This window comes from Aythya fuligula, chromosome 5, assembly GCF_009819795.1.
Source record: "Aythya fuligula isolate bAytFul2 chromosome 5, bAytFul2.pri, whole genome shotgun sequence".
Taxonomy (NCBI): Eukaryota; Metazoa; Chordata; class Aves; order Anseriformes; family Anatidae; genus Aythya; species Aythya fuligula.
In genome coordinates, this window is record NC_045563.1 from 7,248,013 (window position 1) to 7,275,313 (window position 27,301).

The window sequence follows — 27,301 nt, forward strand, 5'->3', positions numbered from 1 at the left end:
ACCTGGAGGAAGCAGCACTGAAAACTCCACTTCTCACTACATTTCCTAAGTAGCAAGTTACCATCCAGACTTGTCCATAACACTGAAACATATTCTGTCTCCTATTTCTCTTTCCTGAAACATTTTTATTACCAAATGAACAACAATGCTGACTTATCTGTTTTTGCAACACACTCATGTATGTTCACAGAAAGCAGCAGGCTGCATTAAAACACTACCAAAACAAGCCATTTCACTATATATGACTCTGCCCCTGGGGAAAAGAATGAGAGCAGATAAGATGTGACAGATGTGTAGTCACGTCACTTAATACACGACTGGAAGGTGCTCAAATCATTATGGTGACAGGCGCAGCATAAGAACTTGCAAAGAATGGACTAAGCATTTATCTGGTTTGCTGCACACTTGATACTTGTGATCAGAAAAAGATACTGAGGTCCATGCAGATGCTTCTCTGAAAGAAGACAGCCTGCAACTGTCAATATGCAATATAGCTCTAATAAAAAAAAAAAAAAAAATAGAAGAGCATATCACGTATAGCTTTGTCTGCAAAACCCCTCCATCACAAATATAAAATACATTTGAGGTTGAATTCAAAGTCTGTCCTCTAAAACTTTCCTGTACTGGAATTCTGAAGAGGTTTGATTCAGCTTGAAACTTAGCCAAAACAAAAAGTTTAAATAAACCTAGCAACTGTAGATCTCTAAACTGATCTCAATTTTTCAGGATCTTAAAAAAAGCAATTTTACTGATAACTCTTCTATTTTGGTTTGGAAGACCCAAATAATAAGGATAAAATTGGAAATCGTATAGTTACTGAATAAAGTAATAGGACTGGTCACTTGTTTGAAGATAAGTGCAATCCCAAAGGCTTTTAAAGATTAGGACTTCCAGGCAATTTTCCAGGAAAAGAATAAAAAAAAACGCAGAAGGGTTTTGTTTTCTCACTCCTTGCAGGTTAAATACTCCTAGTTGTCACAAATACCAAGAACACTGATAGGTAGGTCAAGAACATTTCTAAAGAGTAGTGTAGTATTTAACTGCCAGTGTCCCTTCAGGAGGGACCCCAACCCCGCTGTTGTTTCAGATTGTTAGGCCCAAATCCTACAAACTGACCTGTGCAGGTAGATCCCTGTGCTTGCGGGAATCTGCATTAAGTCAGAGAGGGAAAACTACCTCACAGGATCAGATTCTTAATTTGAAGCTGGACCACTGTAACTCATTATGACACTAATCATAAATGTCTCAACAACACTCTCTGCGCCCCATCTGTTTTATCTTATTAGAGTTTTATATCTCAATCCATGGGACTAGCTACAGGAGTCAAATTAAGCACCTGCATATGACCGTGTTCCTGCAAGACCAGGTCCTCAGACAAAGCCAGTGTTTTTCCTATGCTTGAGATCTAGTGCGTTCCCTGAAAAGGGATACACAAAGTAAAATAATTTTAACTTTGATTTAGTCATTTATACAAATATAAATCTAAATGTTTACCAGTCATTTATCCATTTAACAAAAGGACAAACTCTATTCACATACTTAAAAATACTGGCTGCTGCATTTCAGAGAAATGATCAAAAGCAACCTGCAGAAGTATAAAAATGAGTTTTCAAATTATTTTAAAGGAACATTTGCTTCTTTATCATACTTTCACTAAACAACCGGAAAATTTTGTCAAAGAATATTCACTGCAGACTACAAAGTCAAAAATCCACCAGCACTGGCAGACCCTGGGCTGAAAGATGGCAAAGAGTAGAAGAGTCGTGCTCCAGAGTCACTCCAGGCCTAACCCGCTCTTCTGCTCTCCAAACGGGTCAGTGGCAGCCCCAGCACGGCGCAGTTGGATGGACCTTGCTTGTGGCTGAGCATGGCCATCTGGGCATTCTCACACACATCCCACAGAAAGAAGCCCCAAATGTTTCAGTAACAACTTCAGCAGAACAAATCCTACAATCTAAGTCTCATTTAATTTAAAAGACATACATATAAGGGGCATGTGGTTGTTGGGTTTTGCCTGTTTGTTTTCCCTCACCTTCTCTATTCCTATGAAGTAGCATGGCTAAGAACCAAACCAAAGTGCAATTACACATCCAATACATATATCTGTACACATATCACCAAATTTGTCAAACAGGTAGAGGACAGGACATGGGAAATCTACATGCCTGCAAAGCAAAAATGGGACAGGTCTCGTATTAAACTTATTAATCCTGTTATTTTACAGAATTATCAGCACCAACTGTGCTTAGTTTCATTAGTTGTAATAGGGAACAAAAAAAGGAATAGAAGGGAAAAAAAAACTAAAAACCAAGTAGAACATTTAAGAATTCAGTAGAAGGAAACGCATCTGGAAGGTGATTCCCTCTTCCACACAAGCCAGATGCAATTCTCAGAAGTGTTGTCAGCCCCTGTATTTTTTGCTGAAAGTCAGTGACAACTAGGATTTAGGGGAAGCATTCAAGATATTACAGAGATATTGGCATCCTTTTAAGAGCTGTATGCTGGATCATGATTTTCTTTCCCAAATTAGAGGTTAAATTTGCCAGCAGAAATTCATCTGGAGCGGGGATACGCAGGCTGTCCAAGCAGTAGTGTCTTGCCTAAGACCTGATTGGCAGAATCTTTCCTCTTGAGATGTTGCAGCTCATGGGACCTTTCAATTTCCAAACCCAGCAGAAGCCAGGAGCTGGGAGTTACCTACTCACAAATGCTATCTCCTCGGTAATGCTTTGCTGTAGATCATTCGACATCTGCCTGCGGGCTAGATTTGGCACCAGGGCCACAGGTTGCAGGCCCACACGTTACAAGGTAAGATCCTAAAAGTCACGCAGTGCCCCTCTGCTCACAAATCAATCTGCCCTCGCCAAAATTATTGCTCATTTAGCTCAACTGCTGAGCAGTGTGTGCGCCTTGAAAATCCGAGTCATGGTACGGGTTAACATTAGCATTTAAAACTTCCACAAGTATCGCAAACAATTACCACACCCTCAAGTCACAGATAAAATATTTTGTAGAGCTTAAATACATACATTTCTGGCATGAAACATTCCTCATTACTGGCAAAAATTCCCCGCAATTTCTGGCAATAGAATACTTTGAGTTCAGAAGTCAGCTGTAAAGTAGAATTGTTTTGGTTTTGAATTAAAAAGCATTCTTGATCTTACCTTTCAGCAGAGGCAGGGGAGTTAACTCAATAGGCTTGCCCTGAGACCTAAACTGGGAGGAGCTTTGTGACCTCTTCTGTCTGGCTTTTCTGACGGACTTCCGAGAAAATCCGTCTACTTTATCCACTGATGGAGGAGTAGTTGGTGCTGAGGACATATCCCTACTGAAGGAAAACAAGTATTACAAACATATTCCAAACAAATGAAAAGGGTAAAGATTAATTTAAACTTTCCCAAACCCTCACTCTTTCTTTACCATTCTCCTCCTGACAATTTACCCAGACAGTTTTAGGAACCCGCCAACATACAAGCAAGCCTTATGGAATAACCTTAATGGAATACTGGAATTGTTCTTCTCTCTCCCTTTTTTTATCTGCCTCGCACTTACCAAAAATCCTGCAACAGGAAAAATTCAGACCTAATGATGACATTATTGTGTCACTAGAACTTCATACACCTGTAGACTTAACACAGGATTGAAGCCTTGAACTATATATTGTCTGGGACAAAGTACCTTGAACTCATGCTGTGAGGCACCATGCAAGCTAAATAATGGGTACTTGAAAAGGTACAAATGTCTTTTTTTCACAGCAGAGTCATCAAAATGAATAGGATGAAAAAAAAACAGTTTAGTTGCCACAACTCCATATAAGATTTTGCAGCAACATAATAAAGTACAGCAGAAAGTCCTGTTATGCTGCACAACTGCCCTAGCACTGACAAAGTTTACATACTGCTTGTTTACTCTCCATTTTAAAAATTCTCAGTTTCTGTACTGAGTCTCTCAACACGCAGTTACTCCATGTTCTGGCATTTCTATAATAATAGCAGCATGGTAGCCATAATAGTTCTAAGGGCATAAGCCAGACAAGGTTTGCAGAGAGAGGCAGGGAGCCAAGAGAAGGTTTCTGCAAGCAAAAGTTTGTTTGTTTCCCAACTCTATCAGCTGGTCTAAGAAATAAGCATTGCTTCTGCCTATAAAGCAGGCCTTGGTAATGCTGCTGTAGCTAATTCCATACTCAGAAACACCGAAAAGAAATATTTAAACAGTGAATTCACCCACCCAGCTACTGTATTCACCAATCTTGTGCTGGCTGCTAAAAAGGCCTACCACATCTTGGTGCAATACAGGAGCAATACTCAAGGAAAACAAGAAAGGAGGGATTTTGGCCTACATCCTTCAGGCAGCTCTGTGTACAGTTAACTTCACCAGCACGTGCACCTCTGCTGAAATGAACAGAACTATCCACATCAATAGCACGACAAGCAGCAAGAGCAGTTGTGTTGATTTCAGGAGGGCCACGAGCTCGTGCAAAGTTAAGCATCGACATAAGCACTTGCAGGATCAGGGTCTTAGAGCGTGTCCTTGGAAAGCATTACTCATCCTCAGTGTCTGTTGACTTCAATTACCAAAGTGACTCGGAGCCTGAAAGAAGTTGATTCCCGAAGATCGAGAGCACTTATGAGTACTTTTTTTATTTATTATTAAAATATTTGTTTACTCGTGTGCTTCAGAAATTATTAAATCCATTGAAACAGACGTTATTTGGATTTGTCTTTTAGAATAAAACCTTTGGAAAGCAGGATTTACTGCAAGCGTAAACAAGTTCAGAAAGACAAGAACTGTTTAATGCAAAATTATAGATATGTGCACTAAATCTATCAAAAATGGAAGTGCAAGCTCCAGAGCTTCTTGAAGGAAGCATGTGCAGCACCCAGATGCTAAAGTGTGCAGCTGGCATTACAGTAACGAAAAAAACCTTACACCATCTTTTTTATTTTTCCTGAGATATTCTCCACTACCGACTCATACTTGCTAAATATAATACGGTATCGGCAACAAGATCCTGCACCTTAAACCGGCCTTGTTTATCATCTGGGGGGAAAAAAAAATGCCACCATCACCAGGGCATTCAGGGCCCAGCCAAGATTAATAAATAAAAAAAAAGTCAGATAAACTGAAATAGAATAGCCTGTACTTCAGCAGCCCACTTCTAAGATTTCACCAGTCCGCCAAAAAAAACAGGAGCCCGAAGTTACCTGTTACATAAAGCAAACGCTGGGGATACCAGAAAAAAAAAACATATACGTGGAGCCTGAATTTGCTGGCCTTGTTTCATCTCGTCAAAAAGATTCATCTCCTCATCACGTGCATCACTGAAGTGTAACCGTTTCTGCAGGGATGCCTGCGCCCTCTCGCAGAACGAAATTACCAAAATAATAATAATAATAACAACCACAATAATGGACAGCGACCCGAGCAGATCACTCAAACTGCAGGCTCATTGTGTCAGCGAGCAGCTTTCCTGACACTTCCCTGCTGTAAATTTAGTAACAGTTTCCCTAACCTGCTTGATAAATTATTAAAACCTCATTCGAATTCAACCAGGCTACATCCTAGCAGCCTTACAGTAAACACTGAGCTCTTTTTTTTTTTCCCCTCATCCCTCCAAACGAGCCCTCGCTCCCCTCAGCACGGCGCGGCGGCGAGCCACGCTACCTCAGCGAGGGGAGGAAAAATAAAAAATATGAATATATATAAGATGAAGGGAGGTTATTGATTGTGTGGGGCGGAGTGCTGAGGGGCTGGGGTCGCTCCCTTCACCACAGGGGCTCGCTTCGTGTGCTCGCCTCGGGGGGGGGGGGAGCGGTGCAAATACCGCCGAGGGGAAGCCGAGGGGGCCCCGGCCGCCTCCTGCCCGCTGCCATCGGCCGTCCCCAACCCCGGGGCACCCGTCCCCGCCGGCGCCGTTACCTTGACCCTCCTGGTTGAGAAGCCGGAGGAGACGGGGCGGGGGCGGGCGGCGGCCTGAGCCGGGCTTCGGCGGAGCGCGGCCGCTGCTTGGCGGCGGCGGCCCGAGGGCGGGAGGCGCCGGGCTCGCTCCCTGCGGCGGCGGCGCCGGATCCTGAACGCCCGGAGCTCGTAGTACGGCCGCAGCCGGTACGCCGGGAGCCCGGAGTAGGCCCGCAGCCTCGTAGTAGGCCCGCAGCCTGTAGGCCTCGGCGTTGGCGGCGGCCTTTCCCCGGCGCAGGGCGGCGTTTGGCGGCTTCGGGCGGCTTCAGGCGCGGGCTCCGCTCAGTCCCATGCACTCGGCGCGGCCCCTGCCTGCGATGGCCGCTGCCTCGCTCTCACATTCCCGGCGGAGCCCTGGCGGAGGGGGCCCTGAGGAGGCGGCTCAGGGGGGAGGAGGAGGAGGAGGAGGAGGAGGTGGAGGAAGAGGAGGAGGAGGAGGAGTGCGGGCCGAGCCGAGGGGGAGCGGCCGGGAGGGGGGCTAGCGACGGAGGCTGAGCGCTGCGAGGGGCGGAACGGGGCTGGAGCGGCGGCGGCTGCCTCGGGTGTAGCGGGGGGGTCCCGGCGGGCGGCGGGGTCGCGCTCCGGCTCGCTGCTATTGTGGCTCTCAGCGGGCTCCGGCCATGGCACTCGCTCGCTCACAGCCTCAGCCTTGCTGCTGCCGCCGCCCCCCGCCCGCCCACTGGAGCCGGCCGCCGGGACGCGCCGCCTCATTGGCGCCCGCCGCCGCCGCCGGGACAGCCGGGAAAGGGGAGAGCGGCCCGACGACGAGGAGGAGGAGGAGGAGAAGAAGGAGAAGGAGAAGAAGGAGGAGAAGAAGGGGGCGGCGACGGGAGAGCGGTGGCGGAGAGCGGCACCGCCATCGCCCTCCTCGTCCCGCGGCGGGCAGGGGGGAGGCGGACGAGCGGCGGCGGCTGAGGTAAAACCCGGTGATTCTGAGGTAAAAAAGGGTGTTGCTGAGGTAAAAACGGTGATCCTGAGGTAAAAACCCGTAATCCTGAGGTAAACTCCCCGGCCCTCGTCGCGAGGCCGCCTCAGGGAGCGGGGTTTCGGCACCCCCGGGCCCTTTTCTGCCGGGGGGCTGTCAGGGGGAAGATCTGTCTGGCTTCGCTTTTTTTCTGTTTTTTCCTTTTTTTTTTTTTTTTTTTTTTTTTTTTTTTTTAAGTGTGTTTATATGCATAGCGGTCAGCACGATGAGCGGTTGTAGGTGGCATCGAGGATTGCCATCGTTTTGTTTAGATTTGTTGGCGTGATGGCTCGATTTCTCTCAGACTACATCTAGTGGTGTTAATATGGCTGCTGTGGTTAAACTACCATCCCCTATTGCCCTTGTATTTCTGGCAGTAAAAGAAAAGAAAAAGAATCGATTACTTGCAGCCCTTCTGGGTTGATACAGCCAAAACCCCCTGATGCACAATAATTGTTCATGAATTGAGCTTGAGGGCAATTTGCAGGCTGGTTGTTCTGGTGGGTCAGTCATGTCCCGGAGAACTACAAAATCCTGCAAAGGGTACCCAGTATTTGTCCCACTCTGTTGACTCCTCTGCTACATGAGCACCATCACAGGTTTAATGGAGGAGCTGGGACTGTGACAGAGGTAACCGAGACCGATTTTAGGCTCTCATGAACCTGCTTTCAAAATTACTAATTTTCAGTCAGGTAAGTTCCCTGGTCCAACTCACATTGCGGCCCTAAGGGGAAGAAGGAATGCACTAAATAAAAGCTCACTGCTATAGAAGGGTAACTGTGATAGACATGAACAGTTTTGCCTCACATCTCTCAATGTGCCTCTTGCATATCCGAAGAAGCATGTTTCCTCTAAATTTTACTACATATAGACTGAACAATTCTACTTCTTTTCAGTCCTTCTTTGTGGGTCTAATTTTTAATCCTCTGAATACGCTTATTTCTTTTCACTGTCTTCTCTGAAAAACACCCACATCTTATTTTGACCTGCAGCACCAAGACTGGATACAGCACTACAGCCAAGGCCTCATAAACACCAGCATCTGCTCTGTCATGCCCATCACAGACGATGTTCCTGTTTACATATGCCAATACAAATACTTTTCAGACAGTGTGATTTATTCACAATATTGCTGAGCTGTTTTACCCCAGCATCCATTTCTGCTGACCTACCAAGCCAGTTATTTCTACTTCAAGTAGACAGTAATGCCACTTGAGAATTGATTTATTGCAACAGTCCTAATACCTTCCCTTTGTTTTTATTACTGGACAGATGGACAATCAAGCAGTCAAGACATCCTTTAAAATAAAATTCTGTGTGCTTTTAAGTCAGAAAACTGTAAACATGTCATCTTTGTAAATCAATTGCATTCCTCAGTAGTGTAGTTGGAAGACCAAAATTCAGCAGAGATTGAGCTGTACCATGGTTACAGAATGTGTAACTGAATTTAAAAGAGGTATTTGTATATAATTAAATTCACTTAAACCAACTTCACAAAAATAACCTAAATGCAAGCAGTGGCTTGTAACAAAGAATGTAGGTCAGTTTGGTTTTTATACCAACATCAGGTAAAATTTTGCAAAAACATTAACTTCCTTTTGCTCTGATCAATGAGGAACCAAACCCACAGATGCACATATTTGGCTTTGTTACGTGTACTTAATTCCATTAGTTTTGTTTGTCAGCCTCACACAGTAATACTGAGATTTATTCACTGGCCTGTGCACTTCTTTTGGTCTGGACTGAACAGTGCATGGGGAGCAGCTCATGAAGTTATTGATGGCAAACTCTAAAAGGGAAGTTGTAGCGCAGCCTGATGGCTAGACAGGCTTTTTAGGTGAAGTTGAGCATGGCATGTGAAATGGTTGTTCTTGGATTTCATTTCACAATGAGAAGACCGATCGTTGCGAAATGCTAAAAATCTAAAACTGAAGCACGTGGTAGGGGTATTTATTAAGGTGCCTGTCGTAGAAGGGATAAAACTCAAGACTGCTTGAAGAGCTCCCAGTGCGAGTTCGCTGTCCTGCACGCAAGGCTTTATACTTGTCGTTCTGTCATTGAGGAATAGCTATGGAATTAGTTCTTCAGTACAGCTGAACAGGGTGGTAAATAATGCATTCAGATAGTTTGTCTTCTCTGAGAACTGCTTCATGTGCTATGGTTTTGTCCATTCTGACCGTGTAAAACATTTTTATGATGCTTTATACTTGGTGATATTTCTATGGTAACAATTCAAGAAAAATATGGGGTTTATCAGTGAATAAAGAAAAATCTTACCTCTTTTTTATCATTTGGCCAGCAGAGTTTACAGAGTTGCCTTCCCTTTTTTTTCCAGGTTGCCTTCTTTTTTCTGTTTCGGTCTGTAAAATCTCCATCTGTAAGGAGATTTAAGATCACAACGTAAGATACAAATGTAAAACTCCTAATATTTAAAAGGGGCACGGTTACTTGTCTTTCTCCTATTCCCTGTTTGGCCTATATTTTGTAAAGTTTAGTATTTTAAAAATGATTACACAGGTCCCAGTGTAACAGAGAAGAATGAGGTGAAGGAGAAGAAAAAAGAAAAAGTACTACAGATATTTTACACATCTGCATATTTTATGTGTCTGTATAAATATATAAAATACTAATTTGCAAGAATAAAAATGAACTGTCACCAGATAAAGTTCACAACCGATGGCTCACATACGGTGGAGCTATCTACAAATAGGCATGCATGCGATACCTGCAACCCCTCCTGAAGAGCTACAAACAATAAGGTTTTCTGATCACTCTTTCTCCACTGCTGTCAAAGGCACAAGATGAGCCTACCTTTTAAAAGTTCCACTGCCTTACTGGTCTACAAAAGGGTTTTTAAAAATAGCTTGGAGAGGAATTTTCAGGGCCAGCTCCTCACCAGCTACGCACGGTCCTTTTTAGCACCCTAGCAGTCAGAACAGCAGTCGAGAGTCCTCCAGAACAGAGTTTTTGTACCAGTGACTCAGATTTGTTCTGCTTCACGTTATTTTTTTGTGACGGAAGTTCCACTATAGACCATCTGTTATGGCCACCCAGGCAGGAATACGGAGCCCGCATCCACACTGGCGTTCTGTCTGCTCTTTACATAGAAACTTATCAAACAGGATTGCTAAATAGGTAACGCTGTGGAAGTCTTGCTCTGCTGAGTGATAAACATAAATGGATTTAGTTGGAGCTTGTAAATGTTTCACGTGGCACATCCGACATGTATTTGTCTACAGAAGGGGTCATATAATGCTTCATAAAGGATCTCCTATATGTCAAAAGGAGCATTATCGAGGTACCATGGGATTAGTTCAGATATTCCCTGTTCCAATACTGCTAAGCAAGAAAAGACATGATCTCCCCAGAGAACTAATTATTCAGACCAGCAGGAAAAAGACCAGAAAGAGAAAGTATTATGGAGGAAGCAGCAGTGCTGTTTGAAGAGGCAAATCAGCATGAGCACAAGGCTTTTCTGATGCATCTTTTAACAAAAATGAACACAGTGGAATACCGCATCAAAGTGACTGTCCTGCTCCATCAGTTTGATTGAAACAGCACAATCTGAGAGTTTTTGTTTGCTCTTGAATCAAATCGGTCTGTAATGAAAAAGAAAAAAATCTATTTTGTCTGTTTACACCTCAGCTGACTTCTGATTTTTATGTTTCATGTTTTGGAGAGGAAAGGTACAGCCAGCTTTTGGCCAACTCATGTAATTGCTGTGCCAAATTTCTGGCATACGAAGCCTGTATGATTACATGGATGTTTTGCCTCCCGCTCCTCCACGTCTCAGCTCTGCGATAACGCTGTCAGTGCCCTCAGGAGCCGAATTCCTGATAAACTTGTGGGGTGAGGATTTTAGGGTCAGAGACACAACTACCCGAATGGGAACTAACTCCTCTCTGTTTATAGACACGGCGTCACTAGAAGCCTGTTTCTGTAGTCAGCTGGGTAAGATAAGTAGGATCGTGCTCACCTCTGCAGCTGGCTAGCTGCCTCCGAGCACAACAAACGAGCTGCTTTTGCTTATTCCCCAATTACCTTTTTTGTTCTTTTTTTTAATTATTATTAAATCCTTCCCCTCCCCCAGCTTCTTTACTTGCCTTCTAGTCCCAGGTGCTCCTTTGGGCGTAGTTTTCTGGGTTTTTAGTTAACTTCCCTTCTCTGCCTGTTTCCCTCTGCCTGCTTCGGGCTTGGCGGTGCCGTCCTCGATCCCTCTCCAACGGTCGCTGCCCAACGGCCTCGGGGGGTTGCAGCTCTCTGCAGCCCTCCCCAGGGGCAGCCACACGCGGCGCTGCCTCTGTGGGCTGAAAGTACACACGGAAACGGAGAGCCAACTCGCGTTATGTTGTCCCCTGCACCACCACAGCATGTCTGAATCCCAGCTTAAAGAAGTCCTCCTGTTTCTTCTTCTGTTTCTTTGCTTTTTGCTCAAGTTTTCTCGTTTCAGTTCTCTCCCAGTACAAAGCTGGCCTCTTCTGATGAGCTGCCGGCCTCTCCAGACGAGCACCTCTCCTTTGGCCCAGCTTCCAGCATCGTCACACTCCAGAACGAACGAAATGGATATGATACCAGTGGGTGGTCCAGGTGTCCAGCAGTGCTTCGCATGTATGAACAGCTCTCAGAGCGCTTCCCGCAGCTCCTGTGAGGTACCTGTTGGTTTCCCTCCCACGCTTAGTGCGTATCTGTGGTTCTAGCAGCAGCTGATACTAGAGATTCACCCAAAGTACAGAGGCACTAAGGCCTGAGTAGGCTAAGACAGAAGAATTTTCTTTTGAAAGAGAACAAGCGAGTGTTCTGAAATCTCCTCTCACAGAGGCACAAAATCACCTATTGGCTCAGCTCTGGCCAGCATTGGGTCCCTTTTGGAGCTGGCTGAAACTGGCCCTTACCTTACACGGGGCAGCTGCTGGATTCTTCTCACAGAGACCACCCCTGCAGCCCCCCACTACCAAAACCCACGTAACCCCACACCAGTCCGATGTTACAGCTTTAACGTTTAGATACTTTTCAACTTAAAGTTTTCAAATGATGGCAAATAAAAGTATACATTTATATTCTGTAGCTCAGCATTGTAGGGAATGTTTAACATCAGGGGGAGTCTTAAAGCACTTAGATAAGTTTAAAATATAAGTCCTGATGGGTTCCAAAGCTTGCAACATGAACCTAGGCAGAGGAAGGGGCTGTACAGGTGCCGAGGGCATTTCCACAGGCTTTTTGAACAAACTGTTAGAGACAGCAGGAGCGGAAATACTTAGAAGGAAATGGCTGAGTGTTAGTTACAGGTATAAACACAAATCCTCGTGGGAGCCTGCTGCATGCGCAGGACTGCCCTCACGCTGAGCAAAACAAAACAAAGAGTTTGGGAGGGAGCAATGTGTTTTCCAGCCTTACCTTTTCAGAAAAATAATGGGCTAAAACATGGCGGGGGGGGGGAGAACACAACAAATAAACTGCAGCAGAGGCAGGAATTGAGTGGGATAAGCTTAGTTCACTTAGTGGTGCATGTGGTAGAGGCAAATTAAGAGACTGTAGTCAGTGGAGGCCATAAAGTATGATTTCTTTGCACAGAAAATCAAGATACGGAGCAACTCGCAGGAACATTTTAGAGTGGTGATGAGATTACAGTGAAAGAAAGGGTCTTACTTCAAGGGGAACATTGGCCTGGAGAAGGGAAGAAAGCAGACAGGTGAGCAGAATTCTTTCCATACAAGAAATACCACTTTATAGTAAGGATATTTTCCTTGGAGCAGTGATCTCAGCAGGGAGGAAATGCCTGGTAGAGCCTGGGTTGTTGAACATACAGGCAGGTGTTCTGTTACGACGATGGTGTGGTATTTCTGCAGCTGCAAAGTGGTTGCTAGTATCTTGTCTGGAGCTGTACTGCTAAATCAAAGGTGAAGAACCAGGCTCCTGAACATCCACACCATATAACTTAGCTCTGGCTGTTTCCTGCACTCAAGTAGTGCCCTCTACACCCACTGTGAGGGCGAGCCATAAACAGTACAGGTGCAAGCCCCTCAGTGCTGCTGTCTGTTCCCTGACTGGCAGGTATAGCTGTAGGAACATTGCCTGGAGAGGAACGTGTGAATACTGCTGGAATAGGAAGGATAGGAAAAGAAAAGCTGTAAGAGCATTTTCTAAAATCCAAACCCACTGTCAAGTTTAAACAAATAGGATAATTTTACCACTGAAAAAAATACATGAATAGGAAGGCTTGTAGTTTTTTGCTGACACTCTGCAGGAATTAGAGATACCATATAAACGATGAGCAAGGAAGGGATTGTCTTCAAATGAGAACAGGAACTGGAGTTGAAATCAGAAAGCTATGAATCCTGGAAAAACACAGGCATCGATTAGATTGAGATGAAAAATAGCAAACAACTGACTAAGCAGACCACACAAAACTAGATAATTGGAACAAGAACAGAAATGGTGTTCTGTGCAAGTGCTGGAAGTTCAAAACCTTAGTTGAAGAAATGAGAATTTCTCACTTTAAATGAGCATATTGATATAACTGATTTCTTTGGAAACGCTGAAAAGAAATAGTATTCAAGCCTCTCACATACCTGATGACAAAAAAGAGACTAGAATGTTAAGGTTAAGAAAGGAATGGAGAATAAAATGGGAAACGTCATTATACCATTGTACAAATCCATCACGCATCCTTATCTTTAATGCCGCCTACTTTGGTATAGATTGCATTTAGAAAAAAGAATATGAGAAGACTGAAAGTTAAGATGGCTTGGTGCAATTACCACACAAGGAGGGGATTCATATACTGGGAATCTTGAGCTTGGAAAAAAAAAAAACAAAAAAAAAAACCTCCAGTTTGAATTTGGCAGAGGTCTGTCAATATCTTTGATGGAGTGGAGACAGTGAATGAGTGACTTATTTTACAAAACTGTTTTGTATTATATGTACATCTGGCAAGGTGAAATAAACAACCTTTCACATCCCATTACAGAGGCGAAAGGTATGAACAGATTAAAAAAAAACAACATGCTGAAGAACACCAAGGAGATTAGATTGTCCTTGGACTTTAACATGCTAGCATAATTGCGACATACATTATATATACAACACATTAATGAGTTTAGAAGCTTATCTGCCACTAAATAAAAATGCACCACGATCAGCTTTCTATAGAGAAGTCTAGAAACCAGATTTAAAGTAGGATAACTCAGTAAACGTAAAAGAATTTGAACCAATATAAAATCCGTAATGTGTTATGGTAAGATTTGGCTTATTACCATTATTAAGTGGATATTTTATTATGCTATCCAACCCTCATACTTACAGAGTTTTCAACATTCTCCACTGTCAGGTAGTTCCCAGAAGGATTTATAGCCAGAATCTATAACCAAGACTTGAATGAGAGATCAAAAATAGAACTAAGACTTTCTTCTTTTTTTTCTTTTTTTCTTTTTTTTTTTTTTAAGAGAACGCAAATAGGAGTTAAAAACATGATTTGCAAAAGTACCACCAGACACCTCTGGAAAATTCATTTTAAGCTATGTTTAGTACATTCAAAGAAACTGTGGCTCCCACTTGAGCCATATCAGCTCAAATACAGATAAAAGATAATCAGACCACATAGACTGTTCACTCATCCTGAATAAATAAATATTTAATGTAATTGTGCACTTCTGAGCATATTTAGTTCTGGTATGTGCCTTTCGAAGTGAGCTCCTACATGGAAGTAGATTCACCTCTTAACTGCAGTTTCTATAGGTGTACCTCTGCACTGCATTTATTTAAGTCCAGAAAAAATAGATTGGACAATGACATTCTAATAATAAGAGCCTTCAGTACACAAATAGCTAATGAGAGCTCTTCAAATTAGCTCTTCTCTGCAAAGTTATTTTAGAATAATTTCCGTGTCTTACTGGGTTTTAGTGATGAGCTTTTGAGACATTTTTTATTTGCCCTGTTAACTTTGATGAGCGTAGTTCCTGAAAGGTTATCACCAGCTCATAGTCTGAGTGTGGGATGCTCCAAGGGCAACGCCTGGCTGAGTCCAAGTTCAGTGGCTGGCTGAGAACAATTTTACAAAGAGATTTGTAGATTTTGTCATTCCTGATGCTATGACACTTGGCACAGTGTTTGGATATATACATATAAGCAATTTAACGTCTTGCCTCTTGGTCTCTACCACAACTCCCTGCCTTGCTTTTAACAGATTGACAGAATTACAGCAAATATGCACACCAAAGCTGTCACACGCTAGCATTGCCCATCATCCCATTCAAATTGTTTCTTCAAGAAAATTGTCATCTATTGTTGCTCCTGCTGGTAATCGTCTACAGGAGATTTCCACCAGTATGCCACACATGCATATTTCAATTTCATTAGCAAAAATATTTGCCATCCAAAATGTTACCCGTTTATTCAAACCATTAAACAAATTTAGGTAAGGTAGCCTGCTTTCCTCTGTGATCTACAAAGACATTATATTACCTGCTGGGGAAAAAATGGTAAAAAAAATAGTAAAAATAAAGAAGGTAGTACATCTATCTATGCTGCTACATGTTTAATTTGATTTGATTTACTTTACTTAACTTTTTCGTTTGTTGGCAAAAACAACCATAGCTGTTGCTAGTGCTGTTTGCCAGTGTCTCCATCTGCATCTTCGGTTACTTCTTAGATTCTTTCTCTTAGTGTTTGCAGCAGTCTGCTCACGTCTCTGAATTCTCATGGGAATTTTTCCCGTTTAGTGGTAAAATTCACAGTAGCATCAGGTTATTCACATGTGAGTCACATTTTCCCAGAGCTGAAGACACCTGGACCTGATCCCCTCTCAGGCGTCTTACATGATCTTGGTGGTCTCCATCAGTGATACGGGAATGCTGCTGTCTCCCCTTTAGAGGTCCCAAGTCCTGTTGGCGCTGTGTGGCCGATGTTTCAGTATGGTTGGAAACACCAGATTCCAACTGGGGGAATTTGCCTACATGAACCTCAGCTCATAATTCTACTTTGTAGGCTTATTTGGAAAGCAGATCCTTTCTTACCTTACCTTTCCCCTATTATTTCCATAGAGCACCCAGGAAAGCAGTCAATTGAGTCTGGAAGTTAGTGCATTCATTCCATATTTCTGTCTGACCTCCTTTCTGCTGACCCTTTACTTAAGCGATTATGTATGTATGTGCGTGCATGTATGTTTGCAATGCTTTCTATCTTGCTCGTTCAATTTATGTAATTGCTACATTTAACGAGCTTTTCTCTTGGGCTTAATGTCCCAGTTGTTTTATTAGTATTGTAACAAGTCTGCTCATAGGAGGCACATTCACTGCACATCTGAATGAAAGTAAACATCCTGTGTTTCTCAGCCTTCTATAAACCCCAACAGATGGCTGCTACTTTTACAAACTGTGCTGAATAGGATGGCTCATATTTCCCATGCAGAAGTCTTATTTCTGGAATCCCAGCCCAGTATCCTTCTTGCAGGTTGAAGCATGGATCCAGACACAAATCAGTTTAGCCCAAGGCAGTCCTACGTGGTGGTTCTTCACATCTCAGATCCCCCTGCTTTCTGGAATGGACGCACAAAGGGAAGTACCTTGTATTCCTGATCCATCCAGAGCTGCAGGAAGACTGGTAACAGCTTGCCCATGTATGGCCTGGGTAATCAAGCCTAAAGCTCCTTTGTACAATACATCTGTCAGAACTTTTACGTGTTTATTTTATCCCAGTGATTAAGTGGTTTTTGGAGATCTGTCATACTCTTAGAATGACTTAAGGACTTAGAATGATTTCTCCTTAACACTCAAAGCCAGTCCCTGCTCAGGGTGCTGTCAGAATAAGCAGGAACTGGTACACATTTTCTCTACCTCAGCTAACGATCAGCCAACATATGCCACAGGTATGTCTTAGCCTGGTATTCCTGCAGCAGCACAATGCTGATGTTGTCTGTACCGCCCCCCATCCTGGAAGCAAGGGGACTTCAGTGCCTGGGTGAATTAGCAGCAATGCCAGCTTGAGATTCAACCCCTGTATGTGTGCATGTGTGTGTTCATGGACCCCTTCCCATCACAGTTTTTTTTCCTAAAAATTCAACAAGGGAGCAACCTTGGCGTAAGGTCCAGGCAAGTAGTCTCTGTTTAAGTCTTAAAACGCTCATGAGGCTGCTTTGTCCCTTGGGGAGAGGCAGTTTGGGAACAGTCTTCACCATTTCTCCATTAAAACTTTTCTCCACTGAATGGCAGGCTTGCTCTGAGCTGCTTGTGACCACTCTCCACTGACTATATTAAGCATCTAAGGAAAAAATAAAGCTTTTCGAAGACCACTTTGCATTCTTCTAGACCCTGTATACTAACTCTTTTTTTCTTTTTTTTTTTGCGTGGAAAATCTTCAGTGAGCTACCTATCTGTTCTGCTGTGATCTGAGGCCCTAAGAATTATGCCATTTGTTTAGGCATGTTTATGGCCAGTTTAATTCTGAACAATTATGAAATTCCTGATGTTTTTCCTCTACACATACTATTTACCAAAATGGCTGAGTGCAAGCTAATCTAGCATTAGCTACCCTTGTATACCTTCATCATCAAGAACTTCTCTGATTTGTAGTACTTATGGGATATTCTCTTCCATCATACCAACACAGAAAGTTTCCAGTGGCTGTAAAATGTGTGTTTTCATTGAGAATCCAGTAGACTGGCCACACTCCAAAACCCATTAAGTCTTTTTTATTTACAAAATTGAAGTTATTTACACTTCCAATTACTTTGCAATTGATGGTGTTTTGTTTTTGTTTTTTTTTAACAAACTGGCCATTAGGCCCATTTTCACTGTGCTTTAAGATATTTTATACCATGTCCTTTGCATCATATCGCGTTATCATTAGCTGTCTCATCCTTCAATTCACTGTTTGGTCACTTCAGAGCAACCCAGGAGGCAGGAACTGTGAAACCAGAGACTTGAAAGGTTTCTCACCGGAGTTGTGATCACGGTGATGCCGTTTCTGGTACAACTCCCAGTAATGGCAACATCCTCTCGGAGCAGTTTTTCTGTGGTTAAACAGAGTACACTGTTGGTCAAAATGTCTAACTAGTTTGAGTAAGATGAGACTCCATTCAGTCTGTCTTCCCGTGTTTCCTTGAACAGAGACTCCCTAGGTGGTTACATCCATTTTCCCACTAATGGGACTAAGTGCCATTGACTGCTGTACACAGCCAAAGAATTTCTTGAGAGGATGTTTTTTTTAAAAAAAAGATTGTGCTCAGAAAAATCAATACTACAGAAAAAAACAACCTATCTGTCAGCATTTTCCACTACATGGAGCAGAGCTTCCTTTTGCTTTATCCTACCACATACCCTGGCCACAGAAAGATGGGTACTGACATCGGGTGGACTACCTGCATGCACTGAACTCTGCCAAGAATTCCTTACGTTTTATTAATTGCAATATTTCAGTTCTTCTTTTGGTTCTTTAATCTAGAAAAAAAAAGATTCCAGGACTGCTTGTACTGACTTGCAAGTACTTTTAAATAAACTGTGAGCTGCAAAGTTGTATCTATCTACTTCTTATCTTCATTCTGCGTTTTTTTTACCACAGCCATGCTTATTCAACTTTTCCACTAACTCAGCAAAAGCATCCCTGAACCCATTTGCTTGCTACAGTAAGACACATGCTTATGTATGTAGAATTCCCTTCTTGTCTGGGAAGCTGGACAACAGTACAAACCCAAGAGCCCCAGAAGTAGGGTAACTTTTCCACCTGTACAAAAAGTTCTGGTTCACACACGAGTGTGCTTGAGTAAAACCATCACAAACGATACCAGTGGTAACACGAGGCATCCGAATCTGTTACTCCTCACCCAGAAAGCCAGGTTCAAGTGTAGGCCAACTCATTAGGTAAGATGTCATTAGGTAAAATGATTTCTACTGATGTTTGTTACATTAAAGAGCAAAAAAACCACGTTTACAGCTTTATACATTTTAAGTGGGAAAGAAACTTCATATGAAAGTGCTGATCATAGCCACAGCCTCAAACACATGCTGGTAAGCCCAAAGTAAACACACGCAGCCCCTCACCTTCTTGTTCCATAGCCTTACACAGAAAGATGCAGTATATGAATCTCTTACATCTAGCTCGTTTCTCCTCCCCAATTAATTTGTAACTTCTGTGCATACCTTTGCAGCAGGCTGAAATCTATTCTAGCCAGCCAGGGCTATGTTGCTGCTAGAAAGGATGAAAGTAAGGTCAAGCTAATCAAGCCCTTTAGGAGGGCAGCAACCTGCGTGGCTATCAAAGAAGGTTACAGTAAGCTGAAACTTGTCAGGAGAGAAGTACAAACAACTCCTTATGAGCATAAATAAGGCACATTCAAATGTGTTTAATTGTGCGTGCCTGTCTGAAAATCTGGCTCATCATTTTTCTTTCCATTTCTCACTCAGAGGGTCACCAGTGCCTGAAAACACTGATAATGCCAAGGAAGCCAATTCCCTGTGGGAGCGTGACTCTGCTCCACACACAGAAATTTTCCCTTCTGTCACTTGGCATAATTCATTATGTGACTTGCTAATTCAAGATACAAACAAGAGCGAGGGACCAGGGCCAATCATTGCAAGAGGAATTCTCAAACCTTCCCAGTAAGTGCATAATACCTCCCCTCTGGAAACATCGCCCATTTCACTGTTCTTTTTAGCTCAACCTGAACCATTTCCTTGGATCTTGTAACCTAGGGGGAAATAGGAATAATGCTGTACTCAAACATACACCTATTAGACTGTACAAACAAACCACTCCGTGTCTGCAACACACGACACATAATCTAGCAAATTTCTCTCATCCTATAGTTCTTTTGTTCCTGTGAATTGCTTATTTCCTGTCTTTCTTAGCACCATTTTCTCCCATAACTTTGTTGTTCTTTAACACCTTTAAATATAGTTATGAAATACATAAGTGTGTATTTAAATATATCTTTGTTCCTGCTGCTCTCATCCCTGTTACAAATTGCAATTTAAAAACCTTATGTGTATTAATGCACCATTCATCAGGCTTCTGAGGAGGAAAAAACTTCCCTTTATGCCTTCCTTTACTAGTTTCTCTCATTCCCATGTCCTAGGGTGCACAAGGTTCCTTCAGCTTTGCAGGCTTTTCCTAAAAATGGATAAGAAAACAACATATCCAAAGTTAAACAAAGGGAAAATACACCAGGAGCACAGATAAACATTTTCTGAAAGCCAAACTGAAGATGTTGCCCTTCCTTCAGTTCCTTATCTGACCCAGTGAGAGCATCTTCTTTCCCTCCTGCAGCAGGATGGAGCATCTGGTTCTGCTCTGGGAGGTGAAACGAAGAGGTTTCTGGCTTAGGGTCACACACATACACGTGGGGTTTCTTTACTAAAAGATACGGAGTTCTTTGCTTGGCATATCCTTAGCAGCTGCTTCCATAATTGCTCCACTCTGTTTACACAAGTTGCTCCTTTGGTAGTCGCCAAATCCTTCCCATGTGCATTCAGAGCTTCTCATGCTTTCGTGCTATGCTAAGTATCAAGGCAACCAAAGCAGGGAGGTGGTTCCAAAAGCTCCTTGCTCCTTTGGCTCCCTCCTTTGTTCAGAGGAGCTCATCTGCACTTTTATTATGAAAAGTACTCAAGAATTAAGACAAAGACACAAGCTCAACTCTTCACTCACAGAACTGCACTTGTATCGTGGACCATATCCATGCAGTCCTGAAACAATCCGGTGTTGCTTACAGCTTAAGTTTGACTTCAGAGCCCAATTTAGAAAGGCCGGGCTAGCATGTGCATTTTCAGGGAGTTGACTTCATTTTTTTAAGTGTTTGGATCTGAAGTTCAAACATTTAATGTTTCAAATTAAGGAAAGCTGAGAATTGATGGAAGTGTAGAGGGCACAATGCCTTCAACAGAATTATTAAAATGAATTAAAGAGAGTGAGAATTTCTTAATGGGGAAAAGAGAAGGGAGTAGAATTCAATGAAAGTTGGTACTCCTGGCTAACGAGTTCAAAGATAATTCTGATTTTTTTCAGTAAAATAAGTTTGAGGGAAAAAATTGAATATTTATTAGTGCTTAAACATGATGCAGTAGTGAGTAGCTGTAGTTTGCATTATCACTAGGATTACCTAGAATTATCAATCCAACACTTAAAGAAAATCTAGTTCCTTGTACCGTACAAACAAGGCACAACAGCCTTCACAACGTTCATCTACAACTTAAAGGCTTACAAACATACATTTTGGTGGACAATTTATTTATTTTCTTTTGGCAAACAAAAGATGGAGCAAAATAAATGCTGAAAAGCCCTTTAAGAATATTAGTTCGTAAATACTAATCAAGGTCAGTAAGGTGATCAAGGACTATTCCGAAAGCTGTAATCCATCGGTCACGATTTAATCACTTGAGGTTGATTTCAGAGCAACTTTCTCCTCCAAAACCAGCCACACTTCGTCAAAGCCAAAGTTGACTGCTACAAGACCTCTATCACCAGATAATTGTGGAGACTGGGTTTGGGTCAGGCAGGCTACAGCTGACAATCCGGCTCATTTCACAGCCACAGCAGACCCCACCTGGAAATTGAGGCTGCCTGAGGAAATAAGGCCAGCAGTTCTTTGTTTTGAAATAAACCTCCAGTCGGAAACATCTTACCTTTCTGCTTCTAGAATGGGGACAGATACATTAACAGACTTTTCTGGTCATCTGGAGAGGACAAGTTCATCGCTTCTGCTTGTTCAGAAACTCCAAGAACACCTAAGAGAAAGACGGAGATTTTTCCCAGATCCAGCTGGCTTGCTCAGACCAAAACCAGCATTAAGCCATCTCTGTTCTTGACTCTACAAAAAGTCCTTGGACACTTCGGGAAAGTTTTTTTTTTAACGTCCCTTCATATCACACAAGTTCCCTCTGAAAGCAGGTGCCAGTGGAACAGTCGTGCAGGCTGAAGTCAGACTCGATGCATTGTGCTGAGTCTGCGTGCATTGCCAAACAGAGCACTCATGTCGCAAGACATCTAACAGTTGCATTTATTCTAGTTCATATTTTAACTGGGACAGGGTGCAGCCCAAACTGTAGACGGAAAAGGCCAGAAATTTGTTGTGATCACTTAGTCTGGTAAAAGATACAACTCAAATTGGCACTTGCATTAAACCATTTCTCAAAACAAAACAAACCAACCAAACAAACAAAACCTCCAGTCAAAGTTTCCAGTGGCATGGTGTTCCATGGGTCTAGGGAAGTTGTTGGAATGCTTAATTGTGCCCCCTACCCCCATTATAATTTACCTTATTGCCAATTTGACTGGTGTCCAGTTTCAGCTTGCAGGCATTCATCCTTTCGCACTTCGGTTATTGTAATAAATGACTGAGTTCTATCCTGCGTGGAGTTGGTAGCTGAAGAGCAGAGGCTGCAGTGCTCACGGGCTGTTGTAAGCAGCTTCTGTACATCCTTCTGACTTCATTCCTGTGGTTTTCTCTGGCACGCAGGAGAGATGAAGGACTGCAGGGTATGGCAGTGGAGGAGAGGCCACGGAGCCAGGGCTCCTTTCTAGGGGATCCTATTTGCACCTGAGATCCCAAAGCAGCAGGTACTCCTCAGAACAGTGCAGGCACCCCACCTAGAGGGCCCACACTCACATGCCTTTCAGAGAGACTGTAAGCTTCCTGTAACTGTAATTACATGGAAAAAAAGTCTTCAAAGGTTGAATTCTATAATGTACACAGATAAACCGCCACATGCCGAAGGGCATGTTTTCTCTCTGCATTATGACCTCTGCAAGGAAAATATTGATGAGTTGAGCTCCCACTCAGTGCAGTCATCCTACTGAATCTGAATTCAGCAGTTCTCACAGATGTGTTGCAGAATTAGATACTTAACATTCTTGGCTGTTAATTAATTTTACCCTAATTCTAATGTATTCAGAGAAACCTTTGGTCCGAAAGAAATTTTAAAAATTGCTATGTCCAAGTATTATGCATTTAATGCCCTAAGTTTTTTTTTAGTATGTGTGTAGGTTTCAGTTGTACAGAGGCTGTGTATTATAGAATCATTTAGGTGATGATCTAAGATCATCAAGTCCAACCATTAACCTAGCACAGCCAAGCCTGCCATGGGGCACTAAACCATATCCCAAAGCACCACATCCACACATCTTCTAAATACCGCCAGGGATGGTGACACAACTGCTTCCCTGGGCAGCCCGTTCCAGTACCTCACAACCTGGTCAGTGAAGAAATTTTTCCAAATACCCAACCTAAACCTCCCCCACTGCAACTTGAAGCCATTTCCTCTTGTCCTGTTGCTTTGGAGACCAACCCCTGCCACACTACAGCCTCCTTTGAGGTAGCTGTTTGTAGAGTGCAGTAAGGCCTTTCCTGAGCCTCTTCTCCAGGCTGAACAAGCCCAGCTCCCTCAGCCGCTCCTCATAGGACTTGTTCTCCAGGCCCCTCACCAGCTTCGTTGCCCTTCTCTGTACCCGCTCAAGCACCTCCATGTCCTTCTTGTAGCGAGGGGCCCAAAACTGAACACAGTACTCGAGGTGCGGCCTCACCAGAGCAGAGCACAGGGGGACGATCACCTCCCTAGCCCTGCTGGCTGCACTATCCCTCATACAAGTCGGGATGCTGTTGGCCTTCTTGGCCACCTGGGCACACTGCTGACTCATATTCATTGCGCTATTGACCAACACCCCCAGCTCCCTGTCCACCAGGCAGCTTTCCAGCCACTCCTCCCCGTGCCCATCGTGTGCCATGGGGTTGTTGTGCCCCTCATGCAGGACCTGACACTTGGCCTTGTTGAACCCCATACAGCTGGTCTCAGCCCATCAGTCCTGCTGTCCAGAGCCCTCCTACCCTGCAGCAGATCACCACTCACATCTAATTTGGCATTATAATTATATGCTGCACTTGAGGCAAAGCACCGTAAGTTAGAGAAATGACAATTATTTGTAGAGTTCAGCTTGCTGTGTGTATTTCCACGTTACTAATCGAGGCCATGTTGCTATGTGCACATTTCTAGCCAGTTGAGGAGTTACAAGGTACAGTTGTAACTGTAACAGTCCCAGATAAAAAACACATTCGGTAATTCTCTTTTAACTAGCCACTCTGTAAGCGTAAAATCCAGCCACTGGTGTCCTGGCGTCACTTGCAGAACACCAGAAGTGCCATCTAAAGATCATAATTTTTACAACTTGTGCTGTTTTCTTGATTGTTTGTTTGTTTTGTTTTACATCCAAAGCACTTGCGCCTGGCTGCAACAGCAGCTCTTTTATTCCTGGGAAGATTCAGTGCTTCTAACATCACACGACTAAAGAGATGCATTTCACTATGCAGCCTTCCAAGCAGGTTTGTGGTGCAAGTGCTGCAGTAACATCACCACCACTTCTTTGCTGGCAGACCTTCCACCAGTGTGTCGCCTCAGCAGGTGGACCCCTGCAAAAGCAGCCCTGATGGTGGTGCACGAAGCCCTTGGGTTGCCCTGGCAGCTTTCCATCACCATTACACAGCAGCATCACCCCAGGGGATTTGTACAGTTTTCCAAAAGGGCAACAGCTGCCCTCGCTCCACCTGAGAGCATCTCTGAAGCTGAGGTCTGTGTTGCATGAAGGAGGTTTTTCTCCCCTGCATTGTTTAAGAATAAAAGGGAGACTTTATCTAAGTTAAGATTTTTCAGCAGGTGTCAGGGTGTGTTCCATATGCTTTCCAGGTGTTTTCCATGGCTTGGGGAAAGCCCAAATGTGTACTAAAAACATATTTAACTTTCTCATAATGGAGGCTAAGAATGATCACAGCCTTTGAAGACCTGCCCTGGTTTCTGAGAAAGCTTTTAGAGGCATTGTCAGTGGCTTTAGTGCATGAAATGCAACAACCCTCAGCTGTCGGTAACCAAACAGACCTGGTAGGAAAACTCCTTGGGCTTGTCAAACTTCAGTGAAACAAAACCCTTGTTGTACCATCTCTGCTTCTTACGCAATCTGCAGAGGGAACTGAGCGCAGCCTTTCCTCCGTCACACACCTCGCGCTGCCATCCCACATGGGCATGGATCGAGAGGCGCTGCAGCTTATGGGACACGCTGGGGAATGCAGCGGGCAGACGAAGGCACTCCAGCAGAGCTCAGAAGGCAGCAGCCTCTGCGTGTTCCCTTGGCTCCCACTTCGGCCACCTCCTTTGTTGCCATTCCTCAGGCTTGCCGTTAATGCTCTCCCCTCCAGCTCTTCGATAACAAAAGACCAAGAAAACCTAACAAGATTGCTTTCATCTCACCCAGGTGAAGAGCCTTCACACAGCTTTATCTCGGAGCTACTTGCCATCACAGCCCGGGCTTCCTACCTCTGAACTGGTCCCAGCCTCCTGCACTCGATGCAGCCCACCAGCCATGGAGCCATGCTCTGAGCACAGCCTGCAGCACCTGCCCAACCATGCTGAGGTCAGATCCCACCTCAGGGCTCCCAAACTGTAAGTCCCGACCTGTGCACAGCAGCTGAAGCACAAAACACAATGTTTGGTGTGCTCCTGACGTGGTTACAGAGTAGTGGGGCTGGGGCAGTGGGAACGAAGCAGGCTGAGCTCTGCGACGTTTCACAGGGACGGTTTGTTCTTCAGCAGCATGACACGTGCGTACAGGTGCAAAGCGTGAGAGGTCTGAGGGCAGAGCTTGGCAAAGATCCTTGCTTAGAGGAGAGAAATTGAGCTGAGCATGCTGTCAGCCCCACATCCCTCGTTGCCCAAGAGCAGCTGCCTGTCAGACTGGCACAAGCACTTGCTTGTCCGTGCTTGCCTTCTCCTAGCAAGGAAAATAATGTTGGTAGAACAGAGCCATCAGGACTCCTACCACCATGTTTGCTAAATGGATCTACTGAAATATAAAACTTTTTTTTTTTCAGGCCACATCCTACCTACCTGCTTCACCCATCTGTTTCTCTTTATGTGTTTTATTCCCTCTGGTACATCGTCTGCATGCTCCTTGTGGCACAGACCGTCTCTGTCCTTGGGGGGTCTAGACCTCAGCAGGGGCTTCAAGGCATTAAATGAACAGAATAAATTCTGAGTAATACGATAAGCTCCTGAAGAAGAGGCCAAAGCCGCAGCAGCCTCGTGCAGAGGAACTGGAGGAGAGCAGCAGGAGCTCTCAGCTCCGAGCCAGTTCTGGCACAGATCTCTCATGTGCAAGTGGGGAGCTTTTTGCCTTGTTTCCCCTGGCTGGGAAACAAAAACTGAAATATCAATTTTTAGACACCCAGGTTGTGCTTGGGCTGTAAGGGTTAGCAGTCCTAAAGTCGCTCCTTGAGGATAACCAAGTAACCACGTAAAGCCTAAAGGTGTGCCTTTAAAAATGAGGCGGTTTATTTTTAGTTGTACTGGAGTCAGTGGAAAAAAAAATCAAATCCTGTCTCAAATCTGGGAAAAGTAAGCGCTGAATGTCAGAACACCATTTCCTTCCAGAAGATTACCGATGGTTTATTATTCCACATGTATATTTAGAATATTCCGCTTACGTAGCTGCTTTAATATCCACCACATTAAAACACTTCTGATAGCTGACTGATCACCTGCATAAGCAAGTTGCAAGCTCCTCCACCTGGCCCATCACACGAAGTACTTCTTGGAGCATCATTTCAGCAGGTGTGGGTGAACACGAGATTCCTCTGCGCAATCCCACTGATAACAGGCACACAGACGCCACGCTCCGCATCCTGCGTGGAGACCACGTGGCCCAAAACGTCAGCAAACCAAACAGTGCTTGTAGAGCACTCGGTAATGTTCCTGCAGGTTGGCGAGTAAAAACACATTGTTGTTTTTTAAAAACAGTGTTTCCTGTTTCTTTGGTGCTGTCCCAGCTCTTGTGCTGGGAGCCATACAGTTGGAAATCATCCTGGTAACTGCTGAGTTCACCTGTGCCTGAAGGACAGAAATGGTTTAAAGGCAGAAATAGTGAGAGATCAAGAAGAGAACAAGGACAGGAGTTTCTCAGAGGTACCAGAGAACTTTCTCTTCTATACTAAATGACCCTGGATTGAAGAGTACATTAAACCAACTTAAAAAAAAAAAAAAATGGAAAAAGAATGGAAAAATGGCACAAACACACCACTACCTGTTCTTCCTCTTTCCTTCTATAGGTCAGCTATATGAATACACTTCATTCTCCTGTTCCTTTGATTCTGGCCTAACTGAGCATGCTGGTTTGCATCCTCACTAGCTAATGCTGTGACCTTTCTTTGAGGATTTGTAGGAGGGCTCAGAAACATGCTAGGTGTGGAAGCTTGCGATCGACAAGAAAAACCTGCGTCGTAGCTTAACTCTCCAAGCAGCGTGGAAAAAATGTTAAGAACTTGAGGGGGTTTCTATTTTGCAAACAAGAGGAAGTTCATTTCCTCTGTTAGCTCACCAGAGCATTATGTGCAAAAACACGCCTGGAGCTCTC

The 27,301-nt window shown here is 43.8% G+C and overlaps 1 protein-coding gene and 1 long non-coding RNA gene across 5 annotated transcripts in view; one reads left to right on the forward strand and one right to left on the reverse strand.

The window, feature by feature from the left end:
- Positions 1 to 5,993, reverse strand: part of PPP2R5E (protein phosphatase 2 regulatory subunit B'epsilon) — a 76,549-nt gene extending 70,556 nt beyond the window's left edge. The window contains exons 1-2 of one of the 3 annotated variants that reach the window (XM_032187827.1): positions 5,920 to 5,993; positions 3,165 to 3,328 (exon numbers count right to left, since the gene is read on the reverse strand). In XM_032187827.1, coding sequence (XP_032043718.1) covers positions 3,165 to 3,321 — 157 coding nt within the window. In that variant the 5' untranslated portion in view covers positions 3,322 to 3,328; positions 5,920 to 5,993. The remainder of the gene's footprint in view (positions 1 to 3,164; positions 3,329 to 5,919) is intronic. The other 2 variants (XM_032187826.1, XM_032187825.1) reach the window with 2 other exon arrangements.
- Positions 5,994 to 6,702: 709 nt separating this feature from the next.
- Positions 6,703 to 18,430, forward strand: LOC116489420. Of its 2 annotated transcripts, none has more exons than XR_004253293.1 (4): positions 6,703 to 6,874; positions 11,373 to 11,571; positions 12,494 to 12,611; positions 15,694 to 18,430. It is a non-coding gene; the product is annotated as an uncharacterized LOC116489420 (long non-coding RNA). The 2 variants fall into 2 exon arrangements; XR_004253292.1 differs by having other exon boundaries at positions 16,370 to 18,430.
- Positions 18,431 to 27,301: the final 8,871 nt, after the last annotated feature.